We start from the raw sequence: 13,216 nt of genomic DNA on the forward strand, positions 1-13,216 counted from the left end.
GGTAATTTGCTACAGTATGTGTTCTCGCTGTACTATAAAACCTAGCAATGACATTAGAGGTAGCCACTGTAATCATAAATGAGCCTACACACACCGTCAGCATTTTTTAGGTTATTTAATGAATCATAGAAAAGGGTACATCAGCACAGCAAGATAAAGAGGAAAAACTGAATCAGCTGTTGTGGTTATATTAGAAAATATTTATCAAGAGACATTTTCCTGATGAAGCTAAGTACATATTATATGGTCATATACATTCATACTACCTGCCAGAATGTGGTATTTAAATATGGGTTTGCTAGCCATTAACAATGAACTAACAACAAAAGGGAACATTTCCATTTAGCTGGCGTTGTGGCCAGCTTTAACAGTTTTCTTCAAATGGTGGTAGTTTGGCAAAATCTTCATCAGAAAGTCGAGTTGAAGAGTCTGGGGCTGTAAGGATTTAAAAAATAAATTCAAGACAAGTGTTGTTTTTCACAATGCTTTCAAACTCAGACAATGGCCATGTGTTATAGTATTTTCCTGAACAGCAAACATATGCCCACTGTTATTAAGATAATATTGCATTTTGATACATATGTGATAGTATTGTATTTTTAAACTTATGGTAGTTTATGTCAAAGTTGTAAGACATGAAATAGCCATTTGAAAATGGGCAAGATTATTATATGAACCAACATGTTTAATAATTTAGAGCAGGGACTAACCATTAAGCACAGTGTTTCACAGTCATGTTTCAAATAGGCATATTCACATAATCTGATGTGTGTTTTTGGCAATAGTATTGGTGTACTGCTCACCCCTTAGGCTTTAAGTACATAAACCAACATGACATTAAGATAATTTATCAAATCAGTTTGACAAAGCTGAATCAAACTAAAGGCTATTTGGTCCACATGGTTTGTATTTAATTAAGCAGGAAAGGTATGCTGTTGAAATCTGCCAGCACATAGTAAATGTTCACATAAAGTGTTGTGTTTATCATTATGACAACAGTTGGGACACTTATAAGAAAGGAACTGCCTAGAATAAATACATGGGCTTTGCCTGTATATAAAATTGCATCTACTATAAAACAGATCCATAGACAAAAGCCTCTTGTTACCAATGTGTTAGAGCAACACCTCTCTGTCTTTCTACAAATAAACCTACATTTTAATGGTCTAGCCGAACAATGTAATGGAATGCTGTAGTACCTGTGGTCTCTCCGTCTGAACCCGCCTCATACATCCAGAGCCGTAGATGACCGTGTTTTCCGGAATGACTTCACACGTGTTGACCTGACAGAAGGCTCCAATGATACAGCCACTGGTGAGGATCACATTCCTACCAACGTCAGCTAGAGAACGAAATAGAGGACATTTGATACGGTGAGTGACAATTTCTCTGAATCTCCCATGCAACTTTGCATACGTGGGTTGCTCATACATGAAAATACAAGAAGAAAGCCAACATCCAACCTTTGGATTCAATGACGTTGTTGTCCCCAATTTTCAGGGCTTGTGATACTGTTGGTTGTTAGTTAAGGCAACATTTATGTTTGATTGTTATGATTCCTGAATGCCTATAATATCAAATCATTTCACTTATAGATAAGACCTGTCAGGAAAGTCAAAAGGATACCACAGCCAACTTCAAATACATTGTTCATGCCAATGGTCATTGTTTTTGGTTCCACCTCAGACTCTGGTTTGATGTTTTCTGGATAACTGTGGTGTAGAACAAACATGATGGTAATTATATAGATGCAGGATAAATTAAAAACAGAGATTACGTATCTTGAATGTTGAACAGTGATAAACAGGGCATGGGTACAAGGAATCTTGAATACCCATTAATAATCAGAGCCTGCTCCTCTATTAAATTGCCTTCTCCAATCACAATGGGCCCTGCCTCTGCAATGATACGAGCTTTGGGGTGGACTACTGTCCTGGGGCCTGTGGAAACATACATTATTGAAACAACCGAAGAATAAGTTGAGAGTCCGATTTGACGTAAACAAATGCAAGTTCTGTCAAGTCAGCAGTGACCAATGTCACTTGGAATTGTTCCAAAGCGAAACATCTTACCTATGGTCACATCTCCTCTGATTTCACTTTCAACACAAACTACGGCTCCAGCTGCTATTTTGACACTGCAAAAAAAGTAAAAGAGGACCAGAGAAAACATGTTAGCTAAGTATGCTAGCTAGCCAACTTGCTAGCAGTCTACACTAGGTACATCATTACTTTATCTCTATAGTCATCATTTGATCGGATACTAACTTTTAGCTAAGCTGTTAAACATCATTAGTGGGCTAACAATGGTATTACCTTTTCTGAGCATTTTGTTTATCTGCCATTGTGATAGATGCAATCCTATGGGAGGATCCAATGATTCACTCGACTATCGATTTGGAGTCCTTGCTGCCACTGCTTATGCGCATGCGTCAACCGACGTAATACGATTGGCTGTACAAAGCATGATACAAAGAGATGGCTCTGAAGACTTTAACATGATTATCTGTTTACATATGGGGATTTGGAAGAATTCCATTCATTCAAAAACTCATTTTTTTCTGTGGAAAAAGGATGAATAATAAATGTTTTAACACAAGCGTGTTTAAATAAACAAGATAATAAACGTTACCATAGCTACGGAGATTGAAGCCGCATGTATCACCAGCTCCATTCGGCATCCAATCCATACTGTTACATTATAGCTTTTACTGAGCCCGTTTTTATCTGGGCAGTCTATGGAATATTTGATTTTAACGTTAGCATGGACAAGCAACAGTAGCAGTCCGTTGGATAAAATTAATGTATTTGAAGATACAACTTATGGCCAAAAGTAAAAAAAAAGAAAGAATGTTTTAGCTAATAAAATATGTAAAGGAATGAGTGCACAGTTTGGCAATGTTATCTTAGCACTGCATAAATGTAGTGAGATTGAGCAATAGGTGTGTAACGTTAGTGTCCCTTTAGGAGCGACAAACAGGTAACGTTAGCGGTAGTGATGTAGTTTGACACTCATCGCTCCCACTACAATGTCAAAACAAGGAAGGGTCGGAAGTGGCATCTGCTATGGAAAAAAGGAAACGAAAAAAGAATCTTCAGATTTTGGAGTGAAACGATTAAGACAGAAAGTCATGACAAAACCAGAGAAATATATGTTTCCCCTTGCTGCCCTTGCTTTGGTTGTAGCTGTTTGCGTGGTACCACTGACAGCTGACATATCTAACGTCACCTGTAAGTATCCAGGACTTTTGACAAGAACAAGCAGGATAATGCTAGGTTAGCTTAGCTAGTTACCAAATGTCTACGTAAATGTACGTCTCATACACCGGTTTATTTGTTGACATTTCATTGACCATGGCTTTTACCAACCAACTGTACAGCCGCCACAAATAGATATATTGTAGTTAAATGTGTTGTCCATTAATAACATTTCTTAGGCTGGTGCTAACCGTAGATAAACCTTAAACGGCTTCAACTCAAAGGAAGACAGTTGACAGTCCACAAATGAGCTCCAATGACATTTAAACTTCCCTCCTGGGGGTATTGGACGGATTAATACAGCATGTGACCACAGGGCTCTGCAGCCATAACTTCAGCCCTCTCACATGCTTTCCTCTTCCTGGGAGCAACGCTAGCTGACTGGTTGTAGCTTGCTGTTAGATTTGGTATATATTTTTAAACTGTGGCTACCCATTTAGTTTTGCTACCATACACGTTTGAATGGAATAGGATTCTTGTCTATATCGATAGCCGTGAATCATATGTTTAAGGTAAGTTAATTGTACGGCTGTAGCACATAGAAAGGCTTTAAAAGCAACGCCATATTTGTATGATTTCTCTGATGTATAGAGTATGTCAGTGAAGAAGTAGTCAGGAAAACTGGGATTATTTTACTCATTGCTATTGGTTGTAGTCACAACGACCATAGTTCTCTTTTTGAGTAGGCTAATGATCTTGAAGTCTGTTCAGTAAACAGTGGCTTTACAGTCTGGTGTGGCCAGCTAAGCTGTAACATCTTGTCTATGTTGAAATGTATTTGCTTAATCATTTCAGCTAATATGTGTACTGCTTTGTATTACTCCAGCTACTCGGCATATAGCCCACAGGATGGATGAGGCGATTCTGACAGTCAACAATGAGCTGGACACTGAGCTGGTGGTGTCCTGGATGTCAGAGCGATGCTATCAGGTACCAGATGTTTCCTTGCATTTCTTTCTGTGGACATATGACTTGTTTCAGATGAGGATGGTGATGGTTGTTCTGATCTGGACCTTTGTTTCCTTGTGTGTTAGTGTTTGTACCAGCAGTTGGGTGTTGTCCCCGCAGGACCCATTCCTGGCCAGCCCAGTTCAGTAGACTTTGTTGTGGGCACACAGCATGAAATTACACTACAGCTCAACAGCACCACCGTCAACCTGGAGCTCTGCACGTGAGTTCAAGAACACTAGCAGTATAAATGTTTTATTACTGGCTTTGTGTCATGTGATGACAGACGACTTTTAAATAGAATGTATAATTAACTATAAATGTTATTAACCAACTACACAAAAGTCTTTAGCTCTAATAAGCTTACATGTATTTTACAAAATGTATTGGTTTTAATGTAAAACATATTTTGTGGTATTAAAAATGAAATAGGATATGACTTGGATTAAGAGAAATTGCCTTGATTATACAGTTGGGCTAATTATGAATGAATAAGAATGAAAGAACATTCAAGTGTTTTCACAGACCCTTCACAGTTGACATGCAGCAGTACGTCTTACTGTTAATATCCATTCTCTAACCATCTAGAATATAAGGGAGACATTTTTATGAAAAGCAGATTTACAATAGATGCCGTATTTACATCTATTGCACGTCTGTCCGTCCGGGGAGAGGGATCCCTCCAGGGTTCCCGCGGGGTCTTAAAAAGTCTTACATTTGATAATCTGAATTTAAGGCCTCAAAAAGGTCTTAAATATGACCAAAAAAATAAGAAAGGTCTTAAATATGATTTAGAAGGTCTTAAAAATGATCGGATTTGAAAGGTACTTCTGTGTTGGGATCGCGTCTAAATGTGTTTTGGGGGAAATGTCCGGGCTGCAAAGTAACCAGGACGGTAATAGCCTTTCAGTTCCCCCAAAAAATTTGTATTGAATTAAATCAACATGGAACCAGTAATCACTAACTTTGTTTCCCCCGGCCCCTTATTGGAGAACACCCAGTTAGTAACCTAGCAACCAAGCTTCAACTAGCGGCAGTCAAAAACTCATGTATCTTCGAATCTACTTACAAATAAATATGGGGAAGTGTCAGTTCAACCGTATTTGGTTGGAAAACATCTAATTTAGTGCTTGGTTGAAACCAGTGGAGGGGAACGTGTTTGAAGCCCGCCGCACCATTTGCAAAAGAAATAAGCGTTTGTTTTGCTAATATAGCGTTAGCTAGTGGAGCGTTAGCTAGTGCAGGCAGCTCCCGCAACAACACCGGGGGACCTCCGGGCGACGTTCGGGTCTATGTCAACCCTAAAAGCGGAGGTGCTGTAGACGCGAAATACCAATCATACAACAGCAACGATGAAATAGTGTAGCCAAGGCAGCAGAGCTCTGAATATAGCTCTCTCTCTCTCTCTCTCTCTCTCTCTCTCTCTCACTCACTCACTCACTCACTCACTCACTCACTCACTCACTCACTCACTCTCACACACACACTAATTAATATCATGATTATTAAATACGATGATTATTAAATTAATTGACTTTGAAAACATCCATTTATTGAACTTTAAAACAAATAATAATTTGAACACTATCTTTTTAACTGTTGATTACCCTGGACGTATAATTCAACTGAAAAACCAATACAAAAATTAATTAAATAAATGATACATTTAAATGAATAATATCAAAATAATAAATACCAATAAACAAGATCAACAAATATTTTGGAGCGCACTTCCACAAACTACTTAACATATATAAATAGGATAAATAAATGAGACTAAAATTAATTAGATCAAATAATGTTGTAGTGCACTGTCACAAACTAGCAAAGCAAAATAATTGTTTTTTTTATTATGTTGTTTTCGTAAGTGTGGCAGACCAAAATCGTAATTGCGATTTAAAATAAGATTAATTGCACAGCCCTAACACACACACACACACTCTCAAGCACACACAGACACACTTTTTGTCTAACATGCTAACACAGTTCTGTGTGCTGTTATGCTGTTATGTTCAGTCATTGTTCTTATGTTGAACATGAATACATTTACTTTGTAAGTAATTATGGGATATATTTCTTCTTTCATAGCAATTTTCCTTCATACTTCATTGCCGTGAAATAGGTCTTAAATTATATTCAATGTGGTCTTAAAAAGGTCTTAAAAAGTCTTACATTTGAGTTGGCGAAGCCTGCAGGAACCCTGTCCCTCCTCTGTTGCTCTCCCTGAGGTTTCTCCCATGTTCCCATTTAAACTGTGAGTTTTCTCCAGAAGTTTTTCCTTGTACGATGTGAGGGTCTAAGGACAGAGGGTGTCGTATTGCCATACTGATATTCTGTACAAACTGTGAAGTCCACTGAGACAAATGTAACATTTGTGATATTGGGCTATATAAATAAACATTGATTGATTCAGCTCTCCTGGTTGGGGTGCCCCTTCACTAAGGCTAAGTCCCTAGCTCAAAGGTGAAAACAATCAAATGTTAAAATGTAACATTGTAGCAGACATAGTTTACATAAACTTGTAAAGTGTGGTGTGTCAACTCTCTATCTTGTTATTAAAAAATTGCTGAATGGCAACCTACATATATAAAACATTAAAGATCCACGGAATGACTATGAGCATATATCCATATATCAATGAGCCGGGTTTGTTTGCGACGTGTTATAGCGTTTCATTTCTTGGATTCTAGGGTTCCATTCCACTTTGGGGAGCACGGGAACTACTCTCTCTGGGTGAAAAATCTGAGCGACTCCTCAGTGGTCAACTGCTCTGTGGTGACTGGTGGAGACCCTGTCAACAGCTACATACGTGAGTCTTGCATGTATTAACACGTTCATTACACTTTATGACACACACATGTGCCAAGTTTTTTTTTATGATGTGATCATGCCATTAAAAAATGTCAAATTTAAAATCATGTTCCTCTTTCTCTCTCCATGATCTCTCAAGCGATCTTGGTAGCTTTTCTTATTTTTGCTGGACTGGCCTTGGCGTCTGCCATAGGAACAACAATATTAGGGTAATGTTATTGTTTTGTTCTTCTGTATTTATTCATTACATTTTTAAGTAGAACTGCGTTGATTTCATACTCATAGGAAAATCTAAATTCATGTTTACATACAAAATCAAATCTATGTATGATGCAACATATGAATTCCTTAGAGTTAAATCATATGTATTATATGTTGCAGTGCTGCAGCATTAACTAAGGTTACAGCTAAGAACAGAGAGTCCCTGCTGCTGTGTTCTTGTGTCTCAAATGTGAACTGTTGAAATTACTCCTAAACTGGTTGACTGCTTTTTCTCCAGGCTTGATGTCGTGAGGGGTTTCTTCTTCCGAATAAGTGGCTCCATGGAGACTGAGAGGCTCATCAACTCTGTGAGTGTTTTTGCAGAAGATATTTTTCGAACAACAATCTTTTTAGCCAAAATGACTATGTCAACCAAACGTTTATAGAGGTGTATGCTTCGGTTGAACAGTGTTTCTAACCAACTTTCATCATTCAGGAACTGGGTAGCCCTGACAGGACAGTATCATTGATAGCTGACAACATCCTCCCTCCACCATCGAGCCCCAGCAAGAGGCTGCGATCTCTGGACACATTCAGAGGGTACCCCCCCCAACTCTGCAGCTTGGCTTCCTCAAAAAGAGATATTAATCAAGTTACCATTTGGCATAATCGCTCATATCATGTGTTTTTTTAAGTACTGGGAAATGTAGGCAGCTGACACTAGATTTGTGATTTTCATAATTAACCTTATACTGATAATATCAGCATGAATCTAGGGCCTTGAAGTGGTTTCAAAGTGTTTTTTTGTCGAAAAGTGAGCAGTTAGGTCTGCATTTTTGTCGCATCATTTGAAACAAATATTTAAATGTGACTTTGCTTGTTTTGTTTGTTTTCCCTATGTCCTGTCAGCATCTCCTTAGTCATTATGGTGTTTGTAAACTACGGAGGGGGACGATACTGGTTCTTTAGACATGAAAGCTGGAATGGTGAGTCCCACCTGGTTATACTTTCATTTTCTTTCAACCGAGTTCTTCACAGATATTAGTCTTCTGCCTTAGAATTGTAGTTGATTTTAAAGCCTGTGTTTTACATGTCTTCTTACAGGCCTCACAGTTGCAGATCTAGTCTTTCCCTGGTAAGTTTGGTATTAGTTTAAACCCTATGTCATATTCAGCTTCCTCCTCTTTGTGTCTGATTTTCTCACCCTTTTTCCACCAGGTTTGTGTTTATAATGGGGACATCCATCGCCCTGTCAACCCACTCCATGCTCCGAGCAGGTTCCACGCGTTGCTCACTGCTGAGGAAAGTTGTGTGGAGGAGCATGCAGCTTTTCATCATCGGTGTGTTCATCATCAACCCAAACTACTGCCACGGACCATGTGAGAATAAACACTACTTTGAGGTTGACTTTAATATTGCCAATCATTTTCATTATTAATAAATCATGTTCTTTGATAACACTGTTGACCTTTTCCTTTCTTTCTTTGCTTGCTTGTCATGTTTTTGCATACATGTGTTCTCATACCCAATACTCATCTACTCCACAGTGTCCTGGGACAACCTGCGGATTCCTGGTGTGTTGCAGCGCCTGGCCTTTTCATACTTAGTTGTAGCCTGCCTGGATCTATTGGTGGCAAGAGGTCGCCTTGACATCCTTACAACGGTCAGCAAACAGCTCCATTTACCGTTATTCTTTAGCTTTCTAGTTTTTGCTCAACTGGTGCAAAAGTTATCTAAAAATAAAACTGCTGTATTTGCTTTGAGAATATAAAAGAGTGTCAAAATTCGGAATTGTATCCCTCATTTACTGAACCATGATTTTGAATGAGAACTAAAGTGTTTGATTCACGTGTATTTGTCCCCCAGGATGCTTGGTGGTCCCCTGGTCTTGACATCTTGCTGTACTGGCCAGCCTGGCTGTGTGTACTTATCTTAGAAATCATCTGGTTATGCCTCACTTTCCTACTTCCTGTTCCAGATTGCCCAACGTGAGTAAAACAAGGAATGTTTGTCTGTATTCATTTAGAATGAGCATTGCTCAGGAGAGGAACTGGCCCCTCTCCAGGATCCAGACCACACCATATCCTTGGTCCCTTTAGGAACTGGAACTGGTGATCTTCTGGTTTCAAGCCCAGCCCGTGTGTTTATGTGAAATGCTTTGGCAATTCTATTTGATTATCAGGTGATGAGTAGTCTCTATCACTACATTCTGTATTCAATTTTAGCTTCAGGTACAGGTTTTAGACTTCCAAACATGTTGACATATGTTTAGATAATTGCAAAGCCAACAAGGTATTGTAAAATAATTGATTAGCAAATCACAATTAAAAACATCTAGCATAATCAAGATTTAAAGCAGAATTGATAGAAACCCCAACAATTCCATCCTTAGTTTTGGGTTGTTTTGAATGATTAACTTTGCTCTCATTACCCTTTATCCCACATTGATAACACTGACTTCCCGACTCTCCTGAACAGAGGCTATCTGGGTCCAGGTGGGATCGGGGACATGGGCTTGTACGCTAACTGCACCGGTGGAGCTGCTAGTCTCATTGACAGATGGCTTCTTGGAGAAAGCCACATCTACCAGACTCCCTCGTCACGGGTTAGTGACCAGAACAACAACTAAAACATACTGGGTGTAGACACATTTAGTCTTTTTATAACCTGAGATGTGAAACTTGAGCTTACATATAAGGTTTCCCTCCTCTAAGAGGCCCATGCACAATTGCTAGCCCCAAAATGCTTACATCACAGGTGATGCAATGATACATTTAACTTATTCACAAACATATTTGTTCTTTTCTCATTTAAATAAAGGTGATTTATGCAACTCATATGCCATATGACCCAGAAGGTGTTCTCGGTAGCATCAACTCTATTCTCATGGCTTTCCTTGGATTACAGGTTTGTTGTAGTACTTGTTGGTTTCTCTTACCTTTTGTCTCTTGCTTATATCGGTATTTTCATGTCAAACTTGATACTAAGAAAGCTTATTTGAACAACTAAACCGATTCCAATTTTAACATTTCGAATTGTCCCCAGGCAGGAAAAATAATCTTACACTACAGAGATCTCCACACAAGTATAATTTCAAGGTTCCTTATATGGGGTCTATTATTGGTGAGTACAATAACAAGTTGTCATAAGCATTATCATATAATGCTACAGTATGTACACACATGAATCCGTTTTTTGTTACTTCAGATAAGTAAATATTTCACTGATTTGTTAAACAGGTTATCAGTTTCAATGCTGAGACAATGTTGATCCTTTGTGAATGATAATGTCTGTTGTGACACACAGGGAGCCATATCTGCAGCTCTGACCAAATGTTCTACTGACCATGGCTTCATCCCTGTTAACAAGAACCTATGGTAAAGTTTGATTTCACTGTATGCTCCTTCAGATGTTACACGTTTTACCTTTTTTCTGTATCGTTTCTTTCAAGGAATAGACAGTTTAAGAACGTTTTAAAGAAGACATAACAAGCTTTTCTTTTGTTGTTGTTTACCACCCCATCTGATGTATTTGGTTCATAGGTCTTATGTTTCAAGCGTTTTACAGTACTTTAGTGCTTTATTGTTGGCCAAAGACTACTTTTTTAGCTTTGTGGACAATTACATTACAACTAAGGTATTATTCTCAAAGTTCCATTATTTTTCTGGTTTCCAAATGTGTGCTTAATTCCTAGCCAGCTATCTCCCTTTTCCTTAACATCCAACAAAAAAGTAATCAGAAAACAGATGAATTCAAGAGTGTTACTGGTTGGAATTTTACGAAAAGGCAACACTGGTTGCCTCATCGGCACAGTCAGCAGTTAACCTTCAGCACAAGCTACAGAGAGAAATGAAATACAATTGAAAGCTTCCTAAACTTAGAGGGATTCAAATCTTTGCAATATAACTTGTTTAATAATGCTGCTTGTGTCTGTTAACTTCACTTCTAGGTCTCTGTCCTATGTCACAACGCTGGCCTGTTTTGCAAACGTGCTGCTAGTGCTGGTGTACTTCACAGTGGATGTGAAGAAGTGGTGGTCTGGAGCACCTTTCTACTATCCTGGTAAGAATTGCACTGTATAGTCAAATATACACTGATGATCAATAGCTGATTTTCACAATGACAATTGTGTACATTGGGCATGATTTTATATGTATATACCGACTGTAAACGGATTCGACCTTCCATTCCTCACGCTAGCTCAGTATTTTCATTTAGTTTGAATTCATATCAAGGGTATTTTCTGAGAGGAAGTTCAATAATAGCACATTTTTCCATCTAAATAATAACTGATGTGTCTCACTTCTGCCTGAGGAAAAAACATTAGATCTGCCATGTTTACGAATTTTTGTTGAACTGCGTGATTTGTGTGCATTTTTACAGGTATGAACTCCATCCTTGTGTACGTGGGCCATGAAGTGTTCCAGGAGTATTTCCCCTTTCGTTGGCAGATGTCCAACAGCCAATCCCACACTGAGCACCTCACCCAGAACCTTGTGGCTACTTCCTGTTGGGTCTTTATCGCCTACGTGCTCTACAGAAAGAAGATTTTCTGGAAGATTTAATAGCTGAGCCTCTGAATGGGACGTACCAACAACAATACCAGAGGACATTGTTTACATCAGTTGCTGGAGTTCAAATCTGACGACATTTGGAAAGCTGGAAACGGGAGATTATTTTATCAAAACTATGGTGATTATCTGTTCTCTGAACATGTGTGGTAGCCTTCAAACAGCAAATATTTTTTCAGTTTTTGTAATTACTTTTTTCAGCCAATACTTTACACGACCATACATGTTTTAAATATTTTTTCCAAAGCTCTTCAGATATGAAGCAGAGCACCCCGACCAAATACCTTAACTGACTCAGGAAGAACTCGTCAGAGAACAGTTCATACATTTCAGGAGTATGTTATTGTTATTGGACTATGTTATAGATGCTAGTTTCAATTCCTCATCCTATACCACAGACTACAGCAGCAGAGTGTTAAACTAGTGCTTTACTTGACTTCCTCTTGGGACAGTCCGTGCTGCCACAAATACTGTTGCATTAGTCAGAAAACTGAAGTGGGTTTTTGTGAGAGTGACGCATTAAATGATGTACTATCAAGAGAATGCTGTATAAACAAGGGGGGAAACTAGTTAAAGCTATGTTTAAATGGAAAGTTAAACATCTGCAATATATCTGTCCTTGGCTGTCTTCTCTCCATTTGAAATGCTGCGTGTTACCAAGTGTGGAGGGGAAGTGAAGGAGGGCATGTCAGATGACTTTTGAAAACCACCAGAGGTTGCTTGCTTGGCATTTTGGTCAGTGCAGAAGCATGCATGTCCATGAGATAATCTTTATGATCAAGTTGTCAAATTTGCAGAATTTATCGTTTTTATTTTTATAATTTTCTTTTTTGTGATGAAAGTATTGGCAGAAATGATTTGCCTTTCATTTTTATATTTACTTTTTGTTAAGTGTGGGATGAGTTTAAAGAAACCAATGATACTGTATGGTGCCCATGTGTAATTTTGCGATTTAAAAATACATATTTGAAGTATTTTCTTACTATAGAAATGTGTTATCATTTGTCATTTCTACATTTGACAGTTAACATAAATATGAATTCATTTGAATATAAGTTTATATAATAAAATATGTTCCAAGAAGTTGTTACTTTTTGAGTTTGAATTTAAGAGTGAGTTTTGTTCTAAGAACTTATTTCTGATCACCCTTTTGGCCTTTAAATCAGGGGAAGAATAGTATAAAAAGACCATATGAAGATTTTAAACAATAATTTGTATTCCTGGTGTTACCACTTACGTAACACTTAATCATCTTCAAGCTTTGTTTCGAAATTAATCACCGTAGAGAGGTGTAGTTTAGCTTTATTGCTCAATAAGGCGTGGGAATCGAGTTACATTGTGGGTGCCTTGTGAAAAAAGCAAGTTGTGAGAGAGCCGCTTCGTCTCGCGATAGAATAGGTCGATTTTCATTTATGTCTATTGTGAGAG

General features: G+C 38.2%; 2 protein-coding genes across 2 annotated transcripts; one reads left to right on the top strand and one right to left on the bottom strand.

Annotated features, from left to right (window-relative positions):
• Window positions 1-100: 100 nt before the first annotated feature.
• On the bottom strand, window positions 101-2,453 carry LOC307035845 (dynactin subunit 6-like). The gene is made up of 7 exons (XM_079675635.1): window positions 2,316-2,453; window positions 2,073-2,137; window positions 1,835-1,940; window positions 1,627-1,712; window positions 1,464-1,511; window positions 1,200-1,342; window positions 101-435 (listed from the first exon to the last, which is right to left on the bottom strand). The coding sequence occupies exons 1-7, from the start codon at window positions 2,342-2,344 to the stop codon at window positions 343-345; spliced, it is 570 nt and encodes a 189-aa protein (XP_079531761.1). The 5' UTR covers window positions 2,345-2,453; the 3' UTR covers window positions 101-342.
• Window positions 2,454-2,778: 325 nt separating this feature from the next.
• On the top strand, window positions 2,779-12,871 carry hgsnat (heparan-alpha-glucosaminide N-acetyltransferase). The gene is made up of 18 exons (XM_079675598.1): window positions 2,779-3,230; window positions 4,084-4,187; window positions 4,292-4,428; window positions 6,896-7,014; window positions 7,156-7,225; window positions 7,516-7,585; window positions 7,714-7,817; window positions 8,127-8,203; window positions 8,322-8,352; window positions 8,436-8,596; window positions 8,765-8,880; window positions 9,084-9,205; window positions 9,696-9,822; window positions 10,038-10,124; window positions 10,263-10,340; window positions 10,524-10,594; window positions 11,167-11,279; window positions 11,601-12,871. The coding sequence occupies exons 1-18, from the start codon at window positions 3,029-3,031 to the stop codon at window positions 11,780-11,782; spliced, it is 1,971 nt and encodes a 656-aa protein (XP_079531724.1). The 5' UTR covers window positions 2,779-3,028; the 3' UTR covers window positions 11,783-12,871.
• The last annotated feature ends 345 nt before the right edge of the window (window positions 12,872-13,216 follow it).

This window comes from Notothenia rossii (genome assembly GCF_949606895.1).
Source record: "Notothenia rossii genome assembly, chromosome: 1".
Lineage (NCBI taxonomy): Eukaryota > Metazoa > Chordata > Actinopteri > Perciformes > Nototheniidae > Notothenia > Notothenia rossii.